This window comes from Sarcophilus harrisii, chromosome 1 (genome assembly GCF_902635505.1).
Source record: "Sarcophilus harrisii chromosome 1, mSarHar1.11, whole genome shotgun sequence".
NCBI classification, from domain to species: Eukaryota; Metazoa; Chordata; class Mammalia; order Dasyuromorphia; family Dasyuridae; genus Sarcophilus; species Sarcophilus harrisii.
In genome coordinates this window covers 13069345-13095495 of record NC_045426.1, presented here as the reverse complement: position 1 = coordinate 13095495, position 26151 = coordinate 13069345, and the positions used below count along the sequence as shown (strand labels likewise).

Sequence of the window (26151 nt, the reverse complement as noted above, 5' to 3'; positions counted from 1 at the left end):
ACATGTCCCCAAAGAAGCTCACTATGGCGCCCCCCCCCACCGAGTCTGTCCCTCTTCCCAACTTCTCTGTCACTGTGCAGGGCCCGCTCCTTGAAGTCCCCCAGGCTTACAAACTAAGAACTGTTCTCCAGGCTCCCCCATGACCCACCGTTCTGTGGCCATCTTGTTCCTCCCCTCACAGCATCGTTCTCACACACCCCCTTGTCTTTCTGACCCCACAGTCATCCTGGTAATGGACCTTCGCCATCACGCTCAGACCATGACAACAGCCCTGGGGGGGGAGGGGTCTCTGTGCCTCAGACGTTTCCTGACTCTAGTCCCTCCTTGCTGGGCTGGTCAAAATGATAATCCCAAAGCTGTGTCCCTTCCAACAAACTCAGTAAACCCCAATGGTTCCCAGACCTCTAGGATCACCTAGAAACCCTCAGTTTGATCTGCAAAGCAAGACCTTTATCACCTGCCCTCCCTCTTCCCATCCCCCATCCCTTTGGTGTGTGACCCTGGACACCGTCACTAGGCTGTTTCTGGAACAAGACCCCACCCCCACCCCCATCCCCTAAGCCTTTTCTTAGATTGCCCCCCCCCTCCCATTCAGCTGCAGTCCGGCCTCTCTGGGAGGCCTTTCTCCGGCTGCACCGTCAGCCTCTGCCTCCTGAGATTATCTCCCCGTCTACACTCCCCACTTCTTGTATGTACACAATTGTTTGCACTCGATTTCCCCTAAGCTCCTTGAAGTCGGGGCTTTGCTGTGGTCTTTCTTTTGTATCCTCTGGCTCAGCTCAGTGCGGATTAGCTCCTCCTCAGCGTTTGTTGATTGACTGACTGATAAGGCAGCAGAGCTTCACAGTTGGGGCTGGAAGAGACTTTAGAACTGATCTCCTCCAAGCCCCTCACTCTGAAGAAGCTCAGAGCTGAGCCTGAAGTCACACAAACAGGAAGCAGCAGAGCCAGGACTCCGACGCCACAACTGGGGAGGGGAGCCAGGCCTTTTCCCCAGGCCAGCAACATTGGGATGAAGATATACTTCCCCATGGGAAATCCAGGGAACCACCTGAGCTGCCGTTCTTGTGCTGGGGAGACACAGCCGTTCCTTCCCTCGGTTTCAGGTTCTCTTCATTTTTAATGCTCCCTCAGGTCTCCCCACATTTCCCTCTCCCCTTTGGGCCTCCTTCCTCCTCAGGATCAGGGTTACCAGAAGAGCCGTAGGACAGACTCTGCGTGTTGTTGATCTTGGGGACCCATCCCACATTCTGCATGAGAGCCTCCGGAACAGTCCTGGTCCCTGGAGGCTAAGGTGGGATCATTGCTTTCCCACACCCCTCCTCCCATCAGCCACCCAGATTTGAGGCTCTGTCTGTCTTATGGCAGAGCCGTCCATATCAGAAACTGATTAAATCTATCAACATTTATTAAGTGCCTACTATGTGCTAAGATCAAGTGCCTACTATGTGCTAAAATCAAGTGCCTACTATGTGCTACATACCTGCCTAATTCTGGGGATACAAAAATAGGCAAAAGATAGTATTTGTCCTCCAGGAGGTTAGAATCTAGTGGGAGAAGACAACACAGGACAGATAATATACAAAAGTAAGCGATATGCAACATAAATGGAAAATAACCCACCCAGGAAAGACTGGGATTGAAAGAAGCTGGGGAAGTCAGTGGGAGCAGTGAGGAGGGAGAGCTTCCAGGTCTGGGGGAGGCAGAGAAAATGTCTAGAGACAGATGGAGGGACCTGCTTGTGGAAGAGCTAAGTTTGAGTCCCATGCTTCACCCCATGGCAGAGAACACCAACTATAGAGTCAGTGAAAGGTGGTTGTCATGCAGTCACTTCAGTCTTGTTCCACTCTCCATGACCCCTTCTGAGGTTGTCCCGGCAAAGATATTGGATTGCTTTGCCGTTTCTTCTCCAGCTCATTTTACATATGAGGAAACTGAGGCAAACTGGGTGAAGTGACTAGGTCAGGGTCACACAGCTAGTAAGTGTCAGAGGCCAGATTTGAATTTAGGAAGATGAGTCTCCCTGCTTCCAGATCCCAAGTTCCATGAAAACTAGCTGCCCCATATCTTAGTTGTTAAGATATCTGGCATTTCCTTAGCAAATCGCTTAATTTCTTTGGCTTGTTTCCTCATCCATAAAATGGACGAGGTGACTTCTGAGGTCACTTCCAGCTTTCGGTTTGATCCATGTGCTGTGGCCCGGAACACTGAGGCCGCTGTAATATGGGCCTCTGGAGGTCTCCCAGCCTTCTGCCCTACTCTTCTACTTCTTTCTCAGGAAACCATAATGGGATCGTCGTCCCGAGCTGCCAGGAAAGAGCGGGACAGCCGTCTGTGTTCCAGCTACCCCTGTTCCCCAGCTGCCCTCCTGCCCATCCCAGACACCTCCAATGGCCCTAAGAGAGGGGAGGGTTTTGACGTAGGGGCTCCCTTGGTTTGGTTCTTGGGGGTGAGCACGGAGCGCCCACACATCGGGCCTGGTAGCTGGCCGGCCACCCCTTCTTGGCCCCTGCTTTTGCTCTCCCCGGACCTCCTTAGGATAGAACAGCCTTATGGGCCACCTCCGGGAGCTCTGGGGGCACCTTTGATCGTTGTCCGGGAGGCCCCCAGGAGAATTGTTGCTTTTTGGGACTCTGACTCTGGCGATTCCTGGAGGAGAGCCGGCTAATCAGCACCTGGGACTTTCCCGCCATAGCCATGGCAGGGCCTGTGGCTGATGATGTATATCACGGCGCCCCGAGAGGGGAGGTCACTGGGCCAGCTAGGAGGAAGGAGTTGGGGGGACCCTCATCCGACCTTAGGGGCATGAGATGGAACTGACCCCACATCACGGCCTGCTGGGATGGACCCTGTCTGGGGAGCAGCCAGGATCCCTCCGGGACAGTCAGCAGAGCTTCCTGGTCCCCGAGGCGCGCTCCCAGCATCCTTCCCGGCCACTGCTCCTGGAAACCCGGGGAGTGCTGGGGAATTCCGGGCCGGGAGAACCAGTGGGGGGAAGAAGGCCAAACCAGATCCCTATCTCAGCCCGGCAGCAGCTCCCGGCTCGGGAGAGGAGCAGCGTGCAGCTGCTTTACTTTCACTTTAAATTTTACTCTTATTAAACTCCAGGAACCTCGACATTTCCTGCCTGGATCCATTGGGATTAGGGGCTGGGGGGTAGGGGCGGCAAGAAATGCCCGTCGATTGACTGATTGACTGAGGCAGGATAATTGGAACCATTGCTAGTTGGCATATTATTTAATATTAATACTAATAATCCTCTCTTAGACGTGAGCTCCGGAAGCAGCAGGTGGGGGTGGGGGTGGGGCCGGGGGACGGCTCTCCTGTGACCCAAAGGGAAAGGCAGGTTGGCCAGTGGCCAGTGAAGGGAGCAGTTGGGCTTGGAGTGCCCTCTCGCGGCTAGAAGGGAGAGTGCACCCTAATGGAAAGCTAGGAGCGCTTCCGTTGTGGTCTGCATTTAGTTCTCCAGCTCATATTTTTATAGGTGAGAAAATTAAGGCAAACAAGGTGAAGTGACTGGCCCAGAGTCATACAATTAGTGTCTGAAGCTGGATTCGAACCCAGGAAGAGGAGTCTGGCTCTCTCTCCGTCTGGCGGCCCTTATAGACCTAAGACAAGAGCCTTTCCCCGGTGGATAAAGGAGGGGACTAAAGATTCTTGAAGGAAGAACTGCCAACTAATTATTTTTTGTTGTTGCTGAGGCAGTTGGGGGTAAGTGACTTGCCCAGGGTCACAGAGCCAGGACGGGTTAAGTGTCTGAGGCCAAATTTGAACTCAGGTCACTAGCTGTCCCTGTGACTTTAGGCCAAGCGCGTCCCCTCCTGGGTCTCCGTTCCTCACCTACAACACGAGGCTGGGTTGGGGGGGGTGGGGGGGGGTGGTGTCACCTGGTTCCTTGCTGCTGAAACATTCTGAATCTGGAGATCAAGGAGTCTGGGTCTTTCCCAGAAGCAAAAGGGCATCGAGCAGAGAACCATGACTCACAGATCCAGACTCGGGCCAGAGTGCCCGTTATACCCAGGGCGGGAGCCTGAAAGCTGCCCCCAGCCAGAGGTCAGGGGTCAGGAGGGGAAAGGACTACCCTGAAGCCCTGGTGCCCTCGGAGAGCCGGGCATTTGCCGGCAGCCTGGCTCCTTGACAGGGAGTTGCCGAGCTGGGCCCAGGGCACCTCACAGAAAGTGTTTGGGATTTTCCAGGAGTTGGGAGCTCCAAACTGATTCCCTTCCCCGGGAATCCCCCCAAACCCAGTTTCCCCTTTGTGGGAATCCCCCCTCTCCGAAACCTGTGTGGGCCCCTGCCCCAAAGCCTTTAGGAGCCGCAGCCAGAGGTTTATAATCCAGGACCAGGTTTGTGATTATTAGCGTTGGGGTCATGGCTCCTATCAAAGAGCTTATGCTGGAAAATAATCCAAGCAGCCATGAGTCAGTGTACGGGGATTTCTTTCCCCAAAGGAGGTGAGGGGGTGAGACCGGCGGAAACTGGAGGAAAGGGAGCTGGGGGAACTGATGATTGTCCAATGGAAGAGCTGCTTATCCATGCTTGGAGGGCCAAGGGCAGGGTGTTCATGGGGTGGTGGAAGGAACCATTTGAGGGGGGATTGCCCTTTGCTGCTCCCCATCCTGGCTAGGGACCTCAGGGGGGTTGGGGGAGGAACATCACACCTCATATCTAATCTGTCCTCAGTCCCAGCATTCCTTTCACCTTTTCCTCCATCTGCCCGTGACTCCCCTGGAGAGAATGAGCCAGAATTGAGCACGAAAGGGACAGTGGTGGGGAGTCTGGTGTGTATCTTGGAGGCTGTGGGAGGATGGTTTTACTGGGGGGGGGGGAGGGCACAAAGTAAACAATTCTCCAGGGTACAGAGGATTCTTTTTCCCTGAGGAAACTGGGGTTAAGTGACTTGCCCAGGGTCACACAGACAGGAAGTGTTACGTATCTGAGGCTGGATTTGAACTCAGGTCCTCCTAACTCCAGGGCTGGCGCTCTGTGCCCCCAGCTGTCCTGGTAGGGAGGATTTCTCAGGTGCCCATATCCCTCAGAGCAGCTCAGACTTTAGAAGGACACCATGGAACAGCAGCTGGAGGGAAGCAGAGACCCGCCTTTCACTCAAGACTGGCCCCTCAGGACAGCTGGGACTGGAAGGGAGCCTGGGGTCCTAGTAGGTAGAGGAAGGGAGGCTTAGAGCAGGGCGCAGCGACGCAGAAAGATGGCAGAGGAGAGATATGGGACCGGGGCCCAGGTGATTTCTCAGGGGCCACACAGGCTGCACCGTGGTAGGTAGATCAGCAATTCTGGGGGCGTGGGGGGAGCGCTGGGCCCGGTGGCTTGGATATGACCTCACAGGGTGAACAGCTGGCACTTAGGGGGGGCTCTAAGGTGGGCATGAATGCATATCACCATTCCTAGGCCCAGTTTGTGGCCGCAGGAAGGGGCCGCAGGGGAGCAGGGGGGCCGAGGCCTGTCAGCCAGGGATCGGTCGATGTCTGAGAAGGGGGACATTTGGAAGGGGCTGCTCCCGAAAGGATTTGAGTTATTCTGCCTCTCACCCTAGAGCAAGACCGAGAAAAGTGGGTGGAAGGGATAGAGCCCCATGTCAGTGCACTGCCGGGACAAACTCGGGGTGGCCCCGAGTCAGGAGGATGGAGCTTCCTGAGTTCCAGTCGGACTCTGTGACTCCAGATAAGTCATTTAACTCTGTGTGTCTCAGTTTCCTCATCTGTAAAATAAGCCAGGGATGAAAAGGGCAAAGTGCCTCAGTCTCTGCCAAGAAAACCCCCAAGGGATCGTGAAGAGCCGGGCACGGCTCCCTAACAGCAGGAGCAATCCCAAAGGGGAACGGGTTCCTGCAGGGGGCGGTTACTGGACCTCCCTCACTGGAGGTCTGAGCAGAGACTGGAGGGCCAAGTGGGGCAAGTGGGCCTTCCACTGCAGCCGGGGAGAGCCGATGGAGTCGGGCTGGTGATGACGGGCAGAGAGACCGTGTCTCTGCTCGAGATCCCCCCACCCTGTCCCCAATCTACTCCCAGGCTAGACTGAGGCAGACCCTCCTCCCTCTCCCATCAGCTCTGGAGAAGTGAGGAAACAAGGAGACCCAGTCCAGAAAGCAGGCGGCACATGATGTACAAAACGAGTTTATAAAGAGTAAGAAAAGGGCCGTGACAGCGTGGGGGCAGGGAGTGGGGGGGTAGGTGTGGGAGCAGCAGGCAGAGCCAGCCTGGGGGTGCACCCGGTCCTCTCTCCCCTTTGTCCCAGGGAAGGGGGAAAACTGGAGAACGTTGGAAATAAGGGGGGGGGGAATAAGAGGGGGAAATAAAGGGGAAATAAGAGGATATAAGGGGGAAATAAGGGGGGAAATAAAAGGGGGGAAATAAGAGGGGAAATAAGAGGGGGAAATAAGGGGGGGAAATAAGGGGGAAATAAGAAGGGGAAATAAGGGGGGAAATAAGAGGGGAGAATAAGGGGGGTTTCCCTCAGAGAGAGGGTGTGAAGGAAAGAAAAGGGACTTGTAAGGGAGGAGAAGTCGGGGACCCCTCAGGGAGCGTGAGAGCCTAGGACTACGTGCACATTTGGGAGAGTTCATGGGGACTCGTGTGCATCGGATCCTCATGGGCCTGGAGGAAGACAGGGTTGTGTCATTGGGTGTGCAAGCATGTGTGAGTGTGAGTGTGAGAAGTGGGCCCTCGGGGGCGGGGGCAGCTCTTATCTCAGAGGGCCTTTCTTGACCTCTCCTTGCCCAGTCTAAGAAAGGTCGCCTGCCCTTTGCCCCCATGGAGCAGAGTTAAGGAGAATTATGGAAAAAGGGGGAGCCCCCAATGGCACCCCGAGTGAGCTCTGCTTTGGTCTCTGCCCCTAATGGACGTCCACTCGGTCTCCCGGGAGGTGGGGGCCGGCGATCGAGGCGCTGCGGGCAGGCTGGTCTGGAGCGCGGACCCCTCCTCCCGAGCGCAGGGATGGAGGGGCTTCAGTTGCCAGAGGGCTGGGAGTTCCCGAAGGTCACACAGACCATGCCAGCCTCCCGCAGGGCCCCGTTGGCCCTGGAGGCGTTGTGCAGGTAGCGGCGCAGCAGAGGGGAGGTGCCCTCGTAGCCCCCTCTGGCCGGGCCGTCGGCCTGCTTGGTGACCGTGGTGGATGACGTGATGATCTTGTTCCCAAAGGGGTCCACTTCTTCATACTGCTCGGTCACGGTGTGGGTGGCTCCGTACAGCTGGGAGCCCCGGGGGCCCGTCTGCAGCTCCAGGACGCTTTTCTGCCTCCTCGGGAGCAGGGGGCTGGCCCCCGGGCTCGGCTCCGGCTCTCCGTGACCCCGGTCTATAGGCGTGGCTTCGAGGGGCTCCTGGGCCACCGCCAGGGGTCTTCGGGGTAAAGAGTGCATGGTGTCCCGGGACAGGTGGGAGATGTCGGGGCTGTCCCCAGGGCTGGGCGGCTTCCTGGCTGCTGAATGGATGGAGATGAAGGATGGGGAGGAGGGTGAGCTCCCACGGGATGGCAGCACCCTGGGGACACCCAGCTCCGTTCTCTGGTTCTCGGACCCTGCTGGGGGCTGGGCTCTGACTGCTGCTTGGTTCTCCATCTTCCGGGGATCCTGGGCCTTTGCCAGACCCCCGACCTTAGCTTTCTCCCCGCCCTCTGGCCCAGGCTGCTCCGATCCGGCCTTGCTTCCCAAGGGGGCGCTGACCACTGCGCCGCTTTCCCTCGGAGATGGACTCAAAGACCCTTCTCTCAGCGGGTCCGGGAGGAGGCCCGAGAGGGGCGTGATGTCGGCCTCCGGCTTGAGGCTGGACACAGAGCTGAGGGCCTTGCGGATGGCTTTCTCGATGTCTAGCAGCCGGGCCAGGGTCTGCTCCTTGAGGCAGGCCACCTCGGCGCTGGCCCGGGCCAGGTCCCCGAAGGCCAGCTCCACCGAGGACACCTCCTTGGGGCCCACTGGGGAGACCTGCCCGGGCCTGGCCTCCCGGGGTTCCGATGTCGGGGGCCTCTTCCCCACCCACTCGGGAACGGCCTCAAAGAGGCTCTGCAGGGCCTTCACGTCCACCCCGCTCACGGCCTCCTCTTCCATGGCCTTGACCCGGCTCAGGATGGCCCGGAGCTCCTGCTGCTTCCTCAGGTTTTCAAAGATGTCTTTGGTTTCCTGGACGTGGCCCTGAGGGATCTCCTCCTGGGGCTGCTGTGGACCGGCCTCGGCCTCCGCTTGTGGCTCCGGCCCGGGCGGCCCCCTGGGTCCCTGCAGTGGGGCAGGGTCCCCCTCAGGGGGCATCAGGGTGCGGGGAGACCTCGTCGCCGGGGCCTGGACGCCGCTGCCCCCAGCCTGCTTCTCTGAGGCCTGCGAGGTGGCCAGGCTGGGGTGATGGCTCCCACCGAGGAGGCCGCCAGGAGGCCCGCTTGTTTGGTGTGGAGGGCTTGGGGATGGAGCCTCCCCGGGGCTGGTGGGGAGGCCTGGATACTTAGGGGCGAGGCCGTGGGCTGGGCCTGTGAGGTGTGCAGGCTTGGGAGGGAGCGCAGGCTTCTTCCTGGTGACCAGCACAGCCATCTCTGCTCTCTCTGGGGGTCTCTGGCCAGAGGCGGGGCCGGGGAGATGAGCACAGGACTTCTGGGGGGCCGTCTCTGCTTCTGCTTTCTCTGGAGGTCTCTGGCCAAAGGCAGGGCTGAGGAGAATACTGTGGGGCTTCTGGGGGACAGTCTCTGTTCTTTCTGGGGGTTTCTGGCCGGAGGCAGGGCCGGGGAGATGAGCATGGGGCTTCTGGGGGACCGTCTCTGCTCTCTCTGGGGGTCTCTGGCCGGAGGCGGGGCTGGGGAGATGAGTGTGGGGCTTCTGGGGGCCCACGGCACAGGAAAGAGCATCGTCTTCAGGGCCGGCTGGGGGCGGGAGCTGGGCTCCAGTCACAGCAGCTGGGGGGGGAGGAAAGGCGTTAAGGGCCTGTGGGCCAGTGGCGGGGCTCGGTGTGGGGCGGCAGACCCTGCGGGCCGCGTCCTGGTAGATAAGGGCTGCTCTGATGTCGCCTTTGCTCACGTTCATACTGGCCTTGCCCAGAGACTGCAGGGCGGCCTGCACGCAGCCCCTGGGCCCTTCCCCCTCTGCTCCCGAGCCCGTGTCCAGGCCCCCGATCCTTGGGGGGGTGGGGGCCCCTGGCAGGAAAGTCCCCTGCTGGGGCCTGGCTTCCAGCTCCCCCTTAGCAGGCAAGGGCCCAGCGGGGGGCATGAAGGTGCTCACGGCCTTGGCCGAGTAGATGCCATCCTGAATGGGCACCCTCCCCCCAAGCGACCCTTCCACTGGCGCCTCCTGACCGGCACTGACCTTGCTGCGGACCCCGGGGGTCACTAGGACGCTGGGCATCGGTGCCCTGGAGATTCTGGGGGCCGGGCTGCCCGGCGGGGCTGGCTCTGGTGGCTGCCTGTCATGGAGGGCCTCCTGGGCCGGGGACACGGCCTTCGGCTTGTGCTTGCTCTGCATGTGGTGCTGGAGGTTCTGGGCCTCGGCCGTGGCCTGCCGCAGGTTCTGCATGGCTACCTGGAGGTCGGGGCCTGGCACACTCCCAGATGGGGCAGCCCGTGGGTCTCCAGCAGTCACAGGGGGCTTCTGCAGCCCCCTAGGCTCCGCCCATGCCTCCTTGCTCAGAAGATCGGTGGAAGTGGCTCCCGTGCCCCTCGGACCCCCTATTCCCCCGTCCGGCAAAGCCACGTGGATGACCTTCTTCTCCAAAGATGCGGTAGCAGGAGTTTGGCATGGGGGGCTCGTGCCCTCGGCCGGGCTGGGGCTCTCGGTGGGTGGCTCCCATTGCAGGCTCTTGAGGGAGCTCAGATCCCCCTTCTCGATGCAGCTGGCTAACAGCTGGACACTGCCCCTCTCCGGGGCCCCGGGCGGGAGCCGGAGCGAGTAGACCAGCAGCTTCACCAGGCCCCGCTCGGTCTCTTGGATCACCAGCCCGGTTCTGGCTCCAGAGGGGGCCCAGCTCCAGGCCAGCAAGTCCCAGACCTCGTGGCCACTGTCAGCCAGGGCGGAGAGCAGCAGCGGCTCGGGCTTCATGAGGCCTGCCTCGTCCTCCCGCACCAGCAGCCCCTGAGGATCCACGTCTGGGCCCTGCGTCACCCGGCGGAGGATCCTGGGAAGCTCCCCCAGGACCAGCTCCTCCTTTTGCACCCGAGGCGGCTCCTGGCCGGGCAGCTGGTACTTGGCCATGCGCACTGTCCGGGCCGTGTGCGCTTCGATGAGGATCCCTGACCCCTGCAGGACACCCGGGCTGCGGTGCAGCCTGCACAGGGTCTCCCCCGCGGCTGCCTCCCTCTCCTCCTGGCCTCTGGACTTCTGGGCCTCCGTGTGACCCAGGGGCTTGCTCTCGAACAGGCGGGTGGTGCCCTTCACGTCCCCCGCGGGCACCTGCTCCCGGGGGCGCTCCTCGGGGGGCGCAGGGTCGCGGAGCCGGTCCAGGGGCGTGCTCTCAAAGAGCCACGTGGTGCTCTTCACGTCCGCTCGGGGCAGCTCCTCGGGGGGCGCCTCCTCCGGGGCCGCGGGCTCCCGCAGCCGGTCGAGGGGCTGCGTCTCAAAGAGCCACGTGCAGCGCTTCACGTCCCCGCGGCGGCTGTCCTGCCTCTGCACGGCCGGGGCCGGCTCGGGGGCCGGCTCGGAGCCGCCCTTCAGGGAGTCCAGGGGCCGGTTCTCAAAGAGCCAGGTGGAGGTGCGGACGCTCCCCTGCTGCACGTCGCTCACACTCACGGTCCTCACGTAGCTGCCCACCGGCCGCCCCGTGCCCTCTGTGGGGCCGGGTCTGGTGGGCTCCAGGGGTTCTGTCTCAAACTTCCAGCGGGCCGCCCTGCGCTCCCCCTGGCGGATGTCCTCCTGGGTCACGGCTCGGAGCACGAAGACCTCCTCCCCGCTTCCGGGACCGGGGGCCAGCGGCCTGGTCTCGAAGACCCAGCGGGCGCCCCGGGAGTCCGCCTTCTGCACCTCTTCCTTCCTCACGGCCGTGACCTCGTGGAGCCGGCCCTGGCGGTCCGGCAGCACGTACAGCGGCTGGCTCTCGAAGCGGAGGGTCTGGGGGGAGCCGGGCCCCCCCTCCACCGCCTTCTTCTCAATTCTCAGCAGCTCTGACTCGTCCACGTCGTCCGGGAGCTCCCCCAGGGAGCCGGTCTCAAAGACAAACCTCTTTCCCGAGGCGGCGGTGACTGTGCCCTTCTCCGGGGGCATCTCCTGGATGCCCCCGGCCTCTGCCTGTAAGCGGTCCATGGGGCAGTTCTCAAAGAGCCACGTAAACTTGCGCACGGAGCCACCCGGTGTGGGTGGCGTCGCGGGCTCCTCCCTCGGGCCTCCGGCCGCCAGCGGGCCCTCGAAGGCCTCCTTCCTTCGGGAGACCTGCCCGATGGGAATCTCCACACGGCTGCAGTAATGGACGGGGTCCTTCCCTCCGCCAGCCTGAGTGGAAAGCAGGGGCTCCGTTTCAAAGACATGAGCCTCCATCTGTTGGTCTGTGCTGGGCGGGGAGGCCTGTCTGACCTGCAGGTGCTGCTCTCCGGGCCCCCCGGGCCCCTCTCGGGGCTGGCTCTCAAACATCCACGTGTAAGAGCGCACGTCGGACTGGGGCCCGGCACCCGTGACCTCTGGCCCCGACAGGGCCTGGATGGGACGGGTCTCGAAAAGCCAGCGCATGGTCTGCACGCTACACTTGGGGGGCGCCTCCGCCGGGGGCTCCTCCTCTTTGCCCTCTTTCTCCTGCTGCTGCCGGTGGATGACCTCCAGGGGCTGTGTCTCAAACAGCCAGCGACCGCTGCTGACGTCCCCAGCCACGACCTCCTGGCGGGTGACCCCCCGGATGACGTCCACCCTCTCAGGACTCTGGCCCAGCCGGTCCAGGGGCTGTGTCTCAAACATCCACCTGGAGCCCTGAACGTCGCCCCCAACCACCTGCTCCCTGCTGACCGAGGTCAGAGCGTGGAGGCCTCCTTGGCCATCCTGGATGGCGTAGAGAGGCCATTTTTCAAACAGGGCCTGGCCGGCTTGCACCTGGCCGGCGAACGTGCCCTCCCTCGGCTTCCTCTCCTCCGCCGGGCCAGCCGGCTTCTCCTGCCCGATGCTGTCCAGAGGGAGAGTCTCAAACAGCTTCTTGAAAGCCTTCACGTCCCCCTTTGCTTCCCCGTCCCCGGCGGGGGGCTGGCCGAGGGCCGATTTGGAGGCGCCCTCCAAGTCCCTCCCGTCGCCCTCCGGCTGCCTGACTTGCTGCAGGCGCCCCACCTGGACCTCCCGACTGGGAGTCTCCAGGGCCCGCGTCTCAAACAGCCACAGCGTGGATCGGACATCCCCTCCGACCACAGCCTCCTTGGCGGCCGCGTCCTCCTGGGGCGCGTCCTCGCCCTTCAGTGTGTCCAGGGCCCACGTCTCAAACAGCATTCGCTGCTGTTGGACGTCGGGGCCGGGGGGGATGAGGTCCGGGGAAGGCTGGAAGTCCTTCTCGTCGATGGTCACCTCTCGGATGGCGTCGAGTGGCTGCGTCTCAAAGAGCCAGCGCGTGTTGCTGATGTCCGGCCGGGCCGCCTCCTCCAGGGAGATCCCCCTGATCACCCGCACCTGGCTCGGGTCCCGATTGATGGCGTCCAGCGGCTTGGTCTCAAACAGCCAGCGGGCTGTCCTCACCGCGGTGCTCTGGATCTCCTCCCGGCAGGCCGCCCGAACCTCGTGTATGCCGCCCTCGGGGTCCCGGATGGCGCACAGGGGCTCCGTCTGGAAGAGCTTCACTGTGGTCTTCACGTCCCCCTTCAGCTCCTGGATCTCGGAGCGCAGCTGCAGGGGACTTTGCTCCTGGGCAGAGGCTGCCCGGCCCAGGCTGTCCAGCGGCCTGGTTTCGAAGAGGGTCCTGGTACCTTGCACATCCCCGCCAGGCGGGGGCTCGCGGAGCACGGCTTTCTGGATATCTGTCTGACTGGTCAGCGCGTCCATTGGCTGGGTCTCGAACAGCCACCGGACCGTCCGGACGTCCCCCTGGATGGGCTCGGGCTTGGCGGGCGCCTGGTCTGAGCCGCCGAAAGAGCCGTCCTCGAACTTCTTGGACGTGGCTCGCACATCGCCTCCGGGGACCGCCTCGCCGTCTGTCAGCCTCTGGTGGGGCTGGTGATCCCCAATGGTGTCCAGACTCCAGTTCTCAAAGATCCAGCGCATGGACTGGACGTCCCCTTCCGTGGGCTCCTCGGCCCCCAGGACCTCGGCCAGGTCCTCAGCCACGGCTTCCTCCAGATTCTTGCGCAGCTCTGGGTGGATGTGGCGGTAGAGCCTCCGGAGCTCGTTGGCCTGCCGCTGCTGGTAGAACTTGGAGAAAGCCTCCTTGGGAGGGGGCAAGGGCAGGTCATCCTGGGCGGGGGGCGGCGGCGGGGTCAGCGCGACTTCCCTGGCGCCTGGGAAGGTCATTGTGGACGCCTCCTGGACCTTGCCCTCGGCCATCCTTGTGGAGAGAGAAGGGGACAGGGTGAGGGAGCGGGCAGGGGCGTGGGGGTCATGTTAGTGGGGACACAGCACACGGTTAAGCCTGCCCTGCTGGGGGAGCGAGACGCCACCCGCCTCGGGCCGGGCCCTGCCCGCTGAGGGACCCCTGAGCCAAAGGCCCCCCTCTGCTCGGAGTTCCCCAGCCTCCACAAAGGGGTCTGTGCCCCCAGCATGCACCTCGCCACACGCAGTCAGGAAATCCTACCTGTAGGTGCTGGGGTCTGGGGCTCTCTCTCAGATGCTCTAGAAAGAAGGTAAATGGGGGTGACTCATGAGAGGAAGGAATGAGCCATGTCTGTGTCCTTTCCCCTTTCTTCCCAACTCCAGAATCTCCCACACCCCCCAGGGGCTCCCATCAGCCTCCTAGCCATCTCCCTCCAACTACGTGATCTCAGAGCACGTCCCTGACCCTCGTTCTCTCCTTCTCTGAGTCTGGGGGCTGCTCCCGGGGCCCGAGTCTCCCCACCCAGGAAAGGACGGCTCTTAAAGTGGCTCCCAGCCCGCCATCGACTTTCCCGAGAGGGAGCCTCTGGACTGAGATTCTTCAGACGCTTCTCGCCCGAGAGGGAATGGCAAGCGTCCCATCTGGCCGGGGGCTGCCCGGAAGCTCCTCAGCGTGCTCCTCGGCCTTCCCGGAGTCCTTGACCCGGGCGTCCTCCCTGGAAACCGGCCTCCGGCCCCCGCCTGCCCCATCCTTCCTCTGGGTGACAAGTGTACAAACCAGCAGCCGGAGCCGCCTGGGAAAGAATGAGAGGCACGCCGCCTCCCTTCCCCCCAGCCTCCCCCTCCCCCCAGACACCAAATATAGGCTCCCGGCTCGCCCTGGCGCTTGGGCGAGGAATGCTGCCCTCTCCCCGACAGAGCCAGCCCCGCGGGGGCTCCCGGCACAAGAGCCCCCCCCCCCCGTGGGGACCAGGACCATTGGATCCTTACACCCCCCCCAACTCATCTCGCAGGTGTCCCGGGCAGTGCTGGGGGCAGAGGGCTGGACAGACACAGAACAGGGCACAGGAGGCAAAGTGCCCTCCCTCCCATACCACCTGACCCCCCCTCCCCTCCCCACCTCCTCCCCCCCCCCCACCTCAGGCTCAGCTGACTGGTCTGGAAGAGCTGCTGATCCTGGGTCCCCAGGCTGGCATCCATCCCCTGCCTTGGAGAGAGGGGGGCAGGGAGGCAAGAGAGCCGAGCTCAGGCACTGGGGTCAGGGCTGTTCACACTCAACTCACAGAGCTACCGCTATCGGTCCCGGGGCAAATGGCAGGGATGGCTCCCGAGCCCGCCTCCTGAGGCAAAGTCAGATGCAGGAGAGAGTGGGGCCTCGGGTCGTGGCCCTCTGGGATGGTGGGGACACTGCCCTTGGGGGTGGGGGGCAGAGAACCCAGACCGCTGCCAAGGTGCCACTCGGGTGGCTGTCTCTGGGGAGGGGGCACTTCTTCCTACTTTCACTGGTCTTGAAATACTGACACCCTAGAGCAAAGCCCCAACTGCCACCCCCTATGTTCTGCCCTCTGACTGAGCCTCTTGTTCAGAAAACCCTCTGGGGACCCCAGTGGAAGGTGAGAGGCACAAGCCATTGCCTTGGCCTCTCGCTGGCCGCCTGGTGACGTCAGGCCGGCCTCGGATTCTTCCACGATGATGAGCCCTCCAAGAATCAAACCTCCCTTTGGAACTAGGGCCGTGACACCTGCGGGCTCGGAGGCCCCCCTCCTTCCCCGTCAGAGGCCTCAGACAGGTAGGAGGGCAGGCAGCCCCCCCCCCATAGACAACTAGGTCCCCAGTCCCCCAGTTGCCCCTCACCCGCCATTCTTGATATGTGAGCACCTAGAGCAGCAGAGCCTTTCTGGGGCTTGTCAGCAACAGAGAAGGAATTCCGAGTCGTGGGCTCCCCCGTGCCCAGCCCCCCTGGGGGATGCTCGGGCCCGGCCTGGGACCTTGGGTGCCTCCTGCCCGGACTCCCCCACGGCCCCTCCGCACTCAGTGGCCAAGCAGCCTCTGTCCCCTTCCCCCCTCTCCCTCGGCCTACCTGGCCGCCTCCCGGTCAGCTCTGGTGAGTCACTGCCCTAGGTGCCCGGGGTACTGGCCCTGCCCGAAGGCTCTGTGTGGCCCGAGCCCCGCCCCCACCCCGCCGGCTTTCACACTCACTGGGCACCGATAACAGCCTGAGAGCTTAATCGAGGCTGTGAGGGCTGAGAGCCAAGAGGTGGAGGTCAGGGGGAGGGGGCTCTGCCTCTCAGTGATCCCAGGAACCCTGAATCCCAAGCAGAAAGGGACTCAGGGACCGCTGACCTCCCTCCACCGTGAGCAGAATGGGGCCCCCAGAGGGGGAGTAGCCCACAGGGGGAGCCGTGGCCCGGGATTGGCACCGGATCGTCTGACTCCAAAGCCTAGTGCTAGTACCTGGAGGGAAGAGCAGGAAGCTCCCCTCCCCCACGCAGCCCCCTTTGGGGTGGAGTAGGGGATGCCAAAGGAGCTATTCTTGGGGCCAGAAATGTAAAGACTTTCATCCTGGACAGCTGGCAAAGTGTGAGTCAGGGGAGGGGCCTGCGGGGAGGGGGCTTGCCTTAGGGGGCAGCCAGCGAGCCCCTCCGGCTTCTTGGACAAGCTGCCTCAGCAGATTCTAGGCGCCCCAAAGCCTGCTCTTCCCAAGCTCCCAGCTGAGCTCAGCAGGGCCGGGGATGGAGAGGGACGGGCCCTCCTGGGCTAACCTCGCCCCTTCCTGGACCAGCAAGCGACCGAGGGCCCCCCTTCCTCCCTGGGCATTTATGGAGGAAGCCCCCAAACCCCAAACTCGAGGGAGCCAGCTGAGCCAATGCACGGCCTTCTGGGAGGATTCCTCAGAACCGCTCTAAGTTACTGTTGGAGGGTTCCACCGGATTGCTCTGAGTCAGGCCCCAGGGCCCAAGCCTCCTTGCCTCCTCCTTACCCAGGCTGCTCCGTCTGAGTGCTCCCCCCCTCCCACCAGCATCTTTCCAGCTAGAAGGACTATCCCTTTCAATCCTGTCTCTCCCCTGCCAGCACAAAGCCTGGCTTATGGCCTCTGGTTGTGCCCACGGTGCCTTGAGCCCTCCTTTCCACCTGGGCCTTCTCCAAAACTCAATAAATGGAGGCCCACGCTGCTGGGGGGGAGACCTGGGCCCCGTAGCTGCCTGGGAGGCCTCCTGCCCCCCTCCCCCTTTTCATGGTAAAGCAGATAATGGAGGCAGTCCTTACTTAATGGGAGCCGGAGAGGCTGGAATCTGTCCATATGTCCAGTCTCCTGATCCCTAAGCCGGCCTTTGACCCCCTGGGCCCCTCAGCTCCAAAGCCTGGTGTCTTGGAGTGGACCAAGACTCGGACCGGCCTTCCCACCCCCAGCCTTCAGAGCCTGGCCTCCCATTCCTGGCTCTGGGATCTCAGAGTTTTGGGGAGAGTGACTAGAGTGACCTCCCGACCTCCTGGGCTCTTTTCCGCCTCCCTAGACTGGCTTGGACACAACCTGAGACCCAGGCCCGGGGGACACGGCGGGGGCCCGGAAGACGAGGAGACACCGATCAGATCTGCCCATGCTCACTTACTTGGGGCGCCCTGGCAGCAATGAGGGCGGGGGTTTTCTGGAGAGATGCTGGCGTGCTCTGGGGGTCCCTGGGTCCTCAGAAAGCCAGCTGGAGGGGCTCTGGCCCTTGTCTGCTCCCGCTCTCCGCCGTGATCAGCTCCTGGGTCTCTACGGCCTGCGGCGCCCGACAGCTGCTTTTATCTGCTTGGGCCAGGCTAAGTTGGGAGCATGAAGCTGGTGGGCTATTTTTAGGGATTGTGGAAGTTGCTCTTCCATCCGTCTGAATCAATCACGGGTCTCTGAGCTGGGCTGGGGGCCCGAGTGTCGGGTGGAGGAGGGGAGGCCGGGGAAGAGGGCCTCATTCATAGAAAGCCTTGTCACTCTGCGCCCGGTCACCGGCCCTGCCCGGGGGGGACACGCAATCCGGCGGTGACTCAAGTCCAGAAAAAGGGGCCTGGTCACCTCGCGGGAGGGCCCCAGACTATTTGAGGGCGATGAATAAGAAGGGGCCTCCTTCGCCCGGCGTGACCCGTCCCCACCCCTCCCTGGGACAAATCCTAGCGGGCCTTTGGGCCCAGCCCGGACTTCTGCTGTCCAACAACAATGTGAAAAATGTATTTCATGTTCGCTATGTGTGTGGTCTGGCTGAGAAATGAGGATGGCAGGTGTGGGGGGGACGTGGCGGGCCCCCCTTCGGCTGGCGCCCTCCGGGAAACATTCTGCCAGGAGGAAGCTAATAGTTCCACTGCCCTGGAGGGCAGATCCTGGAGAACTGTGATCACTGGTGGGCGCCGTAGTCTGGCTGTGAGTGCCGTAGTCTCGCTGTGGGCACTGGAGCCTGCAGAAAGTCCACAGGAGGGCACTGGAGATGGGGAGGGTCTCGAAATGGGGCCCAGAGAAGACAGGATGTTAATGGGCTTCATGGATGTAAAAGGCTGTTGTGTAGAGGAGATATTAGCTTGGATCTGATTGGCCCTGGTTGGGGGGGGGGGTCAGCTTCAGAGAGCCTTCCAGGGTCAATAGCAGGAAAACAAGGGGAGGCTCCCCATGGGGACCGTGGTGGCGGGGAGTGAGTTCTTCCTTCAGTGGAGATATTGGAACAGAAGCTGGAGGATCATTCCTTAGGCATGTTGTAGAGGGAGTTTTTATTTTTTATTTTTATTGAAGCTTTTTATTCTCAAAACGTATTCAAGGATAATTTTTCACCATGGACCCTTGCAAAACCTTGTGTTCCAATTCTCCCTCCCTCACTCCCTCTCCCAGATGGCAAGAAGTCCAATATATGTTAAATCCAATATATGCATACAATTATCTTTCTGCAAAAGGAAAATCAGCTCAAAAAGGAAAAAAATGAGAAAGAAAAAAAATGCAAACGAACAACAAAAAGAGTGAAAATCTATGTTGTGATTCACACTCAGTTCCCCCAGTCCTCTCTGGGTGCGGATGGCTCTCCATCACAAGATCATGGCCTGAATCACCTCCTTGGTAAAAATAGCCCCGTCCATCAGAATTCATCATCCTATACTCTTGTTGCCGTGTACGATGATCTCTGGTCCTGCTCATCTCCCTCAGCATCAGTTCCTGTAAGTCTCCCCAGGCGCCTCTGACATCATCCTGCTGGTCGTTTCTTACAGAACAATAATATCCCATAACTCATTCAGCCCCTCCCAGTGGAGGGGCAGCCACTCACTTTCTAGTTCCTCGCCACCCCCCAAAGGGCTGCCACAGACATTGTGCACACGTGGGTCCCTTTCTGTACAGGGATTCTTAGGGCAGGTTCAGGTTCCCAGAGCTTGACTTAGCCAACTCTGGGCTACTGGCATTCTGGGACTTCCCCCCCCCCCCCGCCATGCCCAGCCTCCACCTTGATGGTGCTCTGCCTGGTACCATTCTCGGTTCCATGTGGGCTATCCCTCTTTGGAGATTAGGGGAGCCCCCAGCTGGAGCCGAGGCTGGAGGCCTGGTCAGCTCTGTTTGGCCGATGGAGGGATGGCAGAGTCCATAGAAACGATATTAGCCCAGGGCTAATTGGGGACCAACCCTCTTATCTGACAGTTCAGGAAACTGAGGCCCGAGATACCACACGGCTCTCAAGCAACAATGAATTAACAAGTATAACTTAGGTGCCCATTTATGCCCAGCACTATGTCTAAGGGGGAGCCATCATTCCACCTTGAACCATTAAATGGAGGTGCCAGCCCCACTTTTCTACCACAGTCCATGCCCCCACCCCCCAGCCGACTGCCATCCTGCTTTCCGAATCCATCTGTGATTCTGGACTTGAGGCAGTTGCCTGTTTGGGTCCATTCCCCAGTGGGGAGGGCAGTGGGGTTAGAGAGCCTGGGGCTTCTCGTGCCTTCTTGTTCTTGGGCCTAGGTGTCCTGGGGTTTGGCTGCTATTAATATCCCCGTAGTCAGATTAGACACGGCTGGCACCAACATTATTGTTCCGTGAATCCAGACTCGGCCTGATTTGCCAAGGTCACACAGTCAGGGAGCAGAGGGCAGGGGTAGGATCCAGGCCTGGTCCTCCTGTCTCCAAGCCCTGACCTCCAGCAGCTTCCTGAGGCTCTATGCCAGGAAATTCCTCATTGCCAGCCTACAGAGCTGCCCCCACGGCTGCCCCCTGCTCCACTGATTTTCTCAACCTGCACTGCTGAGCTCCCCGGGCCAGGCCGGTGAGTTTTAGGGGGCTTTTTGCACAGGAGAGAGGAGAAACTGAGCAAACTGAGGAGTGCTAAAGACGTGGCATAAGATGGAAAGCCTGGGGGGAAGGGTAGGTCATGAAGTCAGAAGTGCCTTTCTGCCGGCAGACCTCAGGACCCTCTCCGAGGCGCCACTTACTCAGCTGCACAAAATGAGGGAGCTTGGATGTGGACCCAGAACGAGACTGGGTCTCGTGTGGATCACATCATGCTATTTTCACTTTTTTGGGTGTTTGCTTTTTTTTTCTTTCTCATTTTTTTTTCCTTTTTGATTTATTTATGAAATATGCATAGAAGAACTGCACATGTTTAACCTCTATTGGATTATTTCCTGTCAGGGAGGGAGGGAGAAAAATTGGGAACACAAGATTTTGCAAAGATGAATGTAGAAAACTATCTTTGCATGAATTTGGAAAATAAAAATCTATTATTTAAAAAGAAAAAGAAAAAAATGAGGGGGCTCAGATTAGATAGTGTCAGTTTCTTTCTAGCTGTGAATGGGCAACCCTGGCTGGTCCCCAAGCTATTTCTCAGCTCATCTTGAATCAAGTCCACAATGGTACTGGATTTTGAGGTCCAGATGCAGCTCTGATGCTTCTCCCTATAGGATATTGGGGGTCACCCCATCTCTCTGGCTCAAAGTTTGCTCATCTATAAAATGGCTCTAAATTTTCAAACTTCAGTTTTCTGGCTCTAAATCTATGATTTCATTCTTTCTTTACATCAGGATCATCTGGAGAAAGATTCTGTCTTAAACTCAAGAAGATCCGGGATGAAGTCTTCTGTATGTGGACAAGTCACTTAAGTTACCTATAAAATGAGCAAGGTCTCATCTATTCCTAGAAGGTCCTTTGAGCCAGGCAACTCCCTAAGATTATAAATGACGGCATTTTCACCCTGGGAAATACATTAACAAAATTACAAGTCTGGTTAAAAACCCCCCAACAACTCTAATTCTGAAGTACAAGCCCAAGTGCCTGGTTCCCCTACTCGACTTTCTCAGAATTATATCTTCCACACTAAAACACTCCTACATGTGATTTTGGATTTGCTCTCCCCCTATCCCCCATCCCATTATAAGTATTTTGGGTAAAGTCCATTGGCTTATTCTACAATTCCAGGGTCACCCTCTGCCAATCAGGAAGTCCCTGGAATATAGGGGGCATGCAAATTTGGGGGAACATGTTCCCATGTAAGCAAAAAGCTTATTAGATAATTTCATTTATCTAAAGGATTTAATTATTTGTTTGGAAAATAATAGCTTTTTAATTTTTCCAAATACATGCAAAGATAGTTTTCAACATCCACCTTTGCAAAATCTTGTGTTTCAAATTCATCTCCCTCCCTCCAACATCTCCCCTCTTTGCTAAACAGCAAACAATTCCCTAAACATGTGCAATTCTTCTAAACATATGTCCATATTTATCGTGCTGCACAAGAAAATTAAAAAAAAAAATCCATTTCCTTATCATCTACAGAACAGAAGAATTCACCTCAGACTCAATTCACTCCAAAGGTCACAAAAACAACTTCTTCCCTACCCAGAATCCTATGGGGATAGACTATCTTTCTGCTGGTTCTTCTTATGAACTGTTGCTCTCCACACATATAATGTGGACTGAGGTCAGCCTGGGGCTAAGGAACAAAGACTCTCCATCCATAGCAAGCAGATAAAGGGACCTGGACATCATACATGAAAGATAGAGCTTAGCACTAACCACCCCAGGCATTTGAAGATAAAATGAAAGCCAAAACAAGATATAAGACAGAGAATTGAGCTTCTGCCTCCCAGATCAGTGTCCTTTTTAGCATATGACCTCAAGAATGACAGTTCCAAGACAAGGGAAGCCAGGAAGTGGAGAGAGAGGGAGATGTTCAAGGTGGATGCCCACATTTGGTTATTGTTAGGAAGCTTGTTACTTTCTTCAAGTTCCTGTTCTTGTGGGTGGAAACAAGAAGTCTTTGGTCCAGCATATCTTGGAGAGCAGAGTAGGGAGGCAGCGTGTGGGAGCGGTGACCCAGGGAGCGACCTGATTTTCTGTTCTGATTCTGGAAAGCCGGGATGCAACCTTCCCTAGTGGCCAGAACTCTGGATTTGAAGCCAGAGAGACTGGGTTCAAAGATTACCTCATACATTTACTGGGTGACTCTGGGTAAATTGCTTACTTTTTTAAAATCCGATTTTTCTCACTGGCAAAATGGAGATAATATCAGCATCTACATCACATGGTGATTGTGAAAATTAAACATAATCCGTTGTCAAAGGCACATCTCATTGAAGGTGTCCAATAGACAGTTGGAGAATTGAGACTGGACGTCTGAGAGGTTAGGTCTGACTGAATCAATTCTGAGAATCAGCTGCATAGTGATGATTATTGAATCAATCTATGGGTGCTGATGAGATCACCAAACCTGCTGCATCTCTGTTCCTTATTCTTACTTTATTTGCCTTCCCTCATGATCTCCTCCTTCCCTCCATTCTCAAAGGATGAGGTGTCCCTCCTCCTAAGCCAAAGCTAACCCCTTCACTCCTGCCTCTGATTCCATATTACCCTGGATCCTCAGGGGTTTGGCTTCCTGAAAAAAAATTGGCATAGACCAGAAAACCTTTGTCATCCTTTAAAAAGGAAAACTGTTCTTCTCTTTTTCAGAGGAAAAAGAAAGTTGTCTCAAGCAAAGCTCATTTTTTAAAAAATAAACCTTCCTATTTTCAAAACACATGCCTAGTTTTCTTCTTTTTTAAATTAGAGCTTTTTATTTTCAAAATATATACATGGATAATTTTCAACATTCACCCTTACAAAATCTTGTGTTCTGAATTTTTTCCCTCCCTTTGTAATCCAATATATGTTAAACATGTGCAATTCTTCTATACCTATTCCCACAATTATGCTGCCCAAGAAAAACGAGATCAAAAAGGAAACAAAATGAGAAAGAAAACAAAATGCAAGTGAATAACAAAAAAGCGAAAATACTATGTTGCGATGAAAATACTATGTTGCGATGCACGCTCAGTTCGGGCAAAGCTCTTGATACTGTTAATGAAATAAACAAACCTCATCGGTTTCACCACAGCGATGACGTGTGTTTCATGGGTCCCTTGGTCATACGCTAGCAGAGGCCGAGAGCCTTGTAAGTACATCCTTAATAAGTACTTTCATTCATTTATTCATTTATTTATTCGCTCACTCATTCATTCACCATTTCCTTTCTCTTTCACATGTCCAATACTTCCTATTCTTCTGGCTCCCTTCCTCCCTGTTTACAATCAGCCCCAGGTCTCTGGTCCCTGAAAGTCCTTGCCTCGGAGCAGCTGGGCTATAATCTGCACTTTCTCTTTCCCTTCTTCACTGCTGAACTTCTCTGAAGAGTAAAGCAGCCAGCCTCCCGGCATCCTCCTCTCCCCCACCTGCCCGCTGCTCGAGCCTCTTCCTGAGGGCACCTGTCACGACTGCGACTGCTCCCCGCCGGCTCTCCGGAACCCACACAGCCCAGGCCCTTTTCCTCTTTCCTCACGTCTCGGATCTCGCAGCTCTTGGCTACGAGAATTGATCCAAGGAATCGCGTTGTAGAACCTGTAGAAGACTCGGAGGGGAGGGAGGCTGGAGGAGGGGCGGAGCTTGGCGGAGGGGGGCGGAGCTGGGAGGAAGAGGAGGAGGGAGGTATGTCCCAGACATATAAAGGCTGTCATGCGGGATTTAGGGGGGAGGGGGGAGAGGGGAAGTGATTCTTTTGGTCCCAAAGACCTAATAGAATGAATAATTATCAGCTCCTTGAGGGCAAGATCTCTTTTTCATTTTTTCTGGTTTTTGTCTCCCAAGGCCCAAGTCCCTGGCACATGGCGGGCGCTAGAAAAGTGCTGTTCGAATTGATCAGACTCTCCTCGATAGTCTTTCTAGGACACTGCTTCTGTTCTTATCATCTGCATCTATTCTTTTTATCATCTCCTCTGGTGGATCATCTACGTTTTATGACCCCTTAAATATAGGAATCTTCCCCCTTCCCTCCTTTATCCTCCTCTCTTCTCCCCTCTCCTGATCTCCCCTTCCTTTCTTTCCTTTCCCTTCTCTTGTCTCCTCTACCTTCCCCTCTTCTTTCTTCTGTCCTCTCTTCCTCTCCCCTCCTCTCCTTTTCTCCCTCTCGCCTTTCCTTTCCTTTTCCCTCTCCTTTCCTTTCCTTTTTCTTTTCCTTTCCCTTGCTTTCTTCTCATCTCCCCTTCTCTTCTCCCTCCCCCACTTCTCTCTTCCTTGCCCCACTTTAGTGGCTGAATGTATTGAAGTGGGGAGAGACTTGAGACAGGCAACCCCCTGGCTGCTATTGCAATAATCCAGGTGAGAGGTGATGAAGGCCTGTACCAGGGGATGGCAGGGTCAGAAGAGAGATGTTGCAGCAGTAGTAGAAATATTAGTGGTGGTAATGGTAAGCAGTAGTAGTGTTAGTAGTAGTAATACTAGTAATAGTGGTGGTGGTAGAGTATAAGTATGAGTGGTGGTAGTGGTGATGGTAGGAATAGTAATGGTGGTGGTGGTGAGAAAGTGAACATGGGAGAAGTAATGGTGGTACTAGTAGGAGTGGTGATAGTAGTAGTATTAAAGTAGTAATAATAATTAATGTAGTATTAAGTAGTAGTATTAAAATAGTAATAATTAACATAGTATTAAGTAGTAGTATTGAAGTAGTAGTAATAATTAACATAGTATTAATTTAGTAGTATTAAAGTAGTAATTAACAGTATTAATGAAGTAGCAGTATTAAAGTAGTAGTAATAACATAGTATTTAGGAGTACTAAAGTAACATTAAAGTAGTATTAGTAATGTTAGTGTAGCAGTAGTGGTAGTATTAGTGGTGGTGGTAGTAGGAAAACTGGGGGGAGGGGCTGCTGAACTAGTTCAAACTGTTAAATTGTCCCTGTGAAGGTTTAGGCTTCAGAAAGCTGGAACTCCTACAGATCAGGGCTTCATTTCTATCAATTGTCTGCACTTAAATGAGGAAAAGTTGATCATGCACTTACATATATAATAAAAATAACTTCCAAGTTGCCGATTTTTTCTTTCTGGGGAGCCGTACACCTTTGACTAACTCGGTTTCTGATTCCAGGGGACGATGTTGTCTCCATTACTCCAGGTAGCTCATAAGACCCCAGGATCCTCGACTGACACAGCAAGGTGGTAAGTGGATCGAGCACTGACCTTCCTAAGTTCAAATGTAGCCTCAGACATTAGTTGTGTGATCCCGAGCACAAACTTTAACCTCTGTGTACCTCAGTTTTCTCATCTCTAAGATGGGGCTAATAGCCCTTACCTCCCAAGGCTGCCGTGAGGACTAGATGAGAGGGGGCTAGATTTGTTTGACAGGCTAGATAGAAATGGTCACTATTATTCTGAGCTAGCTGGAGCCCCAGAAATCCTTCAGGCTGACTCTTTCATCCCAGCAGACAAGGAAACTGGGACCCCAGAAGGGAAAGTTACCTGCCTATGGTTGAGCAGAGAATGAGCATTAGGATTCGAATGCAGGTCTTTTGGCTCCATTCAGCCACACTGACTCCCATCCTAGAAGCCTCCATCCCAGTGTGCCCCGCATGCAAGAGTAGGCAGAGCCTCCCCAGAGAGCAGCAGGGATAGAGGCTGTTTATGGGGCACAGGCTTTAGATCCATTAGCCTTTTTGGCTGCAGGGACCAGAGAAAAGCAGGAAGAGAAGCATTTATGTAGCACCTACTGTGTTCCAGGCAATGTGCTAAGCATCTCATTTGATCCTCACAACCACCTTGCAGGACAGGTAGTTATTAGCAGCTTACAGATGAGGAAATTGAGGCATACAAGAGTTAAGTGACTAGGGTCAGACTGCTGGTAAGTGTGTGAAGCTGTATTCCAATCCAGTTCTTCCGCCACTTAGCCTAGTGCTCTAACTATTGCACCTTACAAGGGCCACAGGATTGTTTCCTATCTAGGTCCCCGAGGTGTTGTGACTTGCCTGTAGTCACCGTGTCATAGATCACAGAGAGGTGGTGGATATGTATACCTTAATTTTACGGATGGGAAACTGAGGTCCAGAGAAATGAAATGACTTGAGCAAAGGGTAGTAAATGACAGAGGTTAAAGATCAACACCCTTGACATTGAACCATGCTACCTCTCGGTGTCCCCGCTAGTATGTCTGAAATGTTCCACTGTCTTTCGCTGTGCTGAGGAATGGGAGCGCTTTTACTCATGGCTCGTGGAAGGGGAACTCAGGCGGGGACCCCCTGTTCCTAAAGCTCCTCCTTCCACCGTGGGGTTAGTCATTGGGTACCACACACACTTCCAATGAGATTGGCTGAAGAGAGGTGGGAAGCCTCAGTCCTCTAGGAAGAGAGAGGCTCTTCATATCCCTGGTGGCCCGCCTTGTCCCAGGGGGCTGCAAACAAACCTGGGAGGGTGCTTCATCTGCCCGCCCTACCCTTTGGGGGACCCAGC

At 56.9% G+C, this 26151-nt stretch overlaps 1 protein-coding gene across 2 annotated transcripts; it reads right to left on the bottom strand.

Moving 5' to 3' along the window:
* Positions 1 to 6356: 6356 nt before the first annotated feature.
* On the bottom strand, positions 6357 to 17158 carry XIRP1 (xin actin binding repeat containing 1). 2 transcript variants are annotated; one of them, XM_031952378.1, is made up of 4 exons: positions 17017 to 17158; positions 13668 to 13705; positions 9293 to 13421; positions 8796 to 8886 (listed from the first exon to the last, which is right to left on the bottom strand). In XM_031952378.1, exons 3-4 carry the CDS (start codon positions 13418 to 13420, stop codon positions 8878 to 8880), a joined length of 4137 nt encoding a protein of 1378 aa, XP_031808238.1. In that variant the 5' UTR covers position 13421; positions 13668 to 13705; positions 17017 to 17158; the 3' UTR covers positions 8796 to 8877. The 2 variants fall into 2 exon arrangements, with proteins under 2 accessions (XP_031808232.1, XP_031808238.1); XM_031952372.1 differs by having other exon boundaries at positions 6357 to 13421.
* Between the last annotated feature and the right edge of the window lie 8993 nt (positions 17159 to 26151).

Bases quoted from the DNA above. Each gene is read 5' to 3' on its own strand.
- XIRP1 (XM_031952372.1), bottom strand. From the start codon at position 13,420: ATGGCCGAGGGCAAGGTCCAGGAGGCGTCCACAATGACCTTCCCAGGC.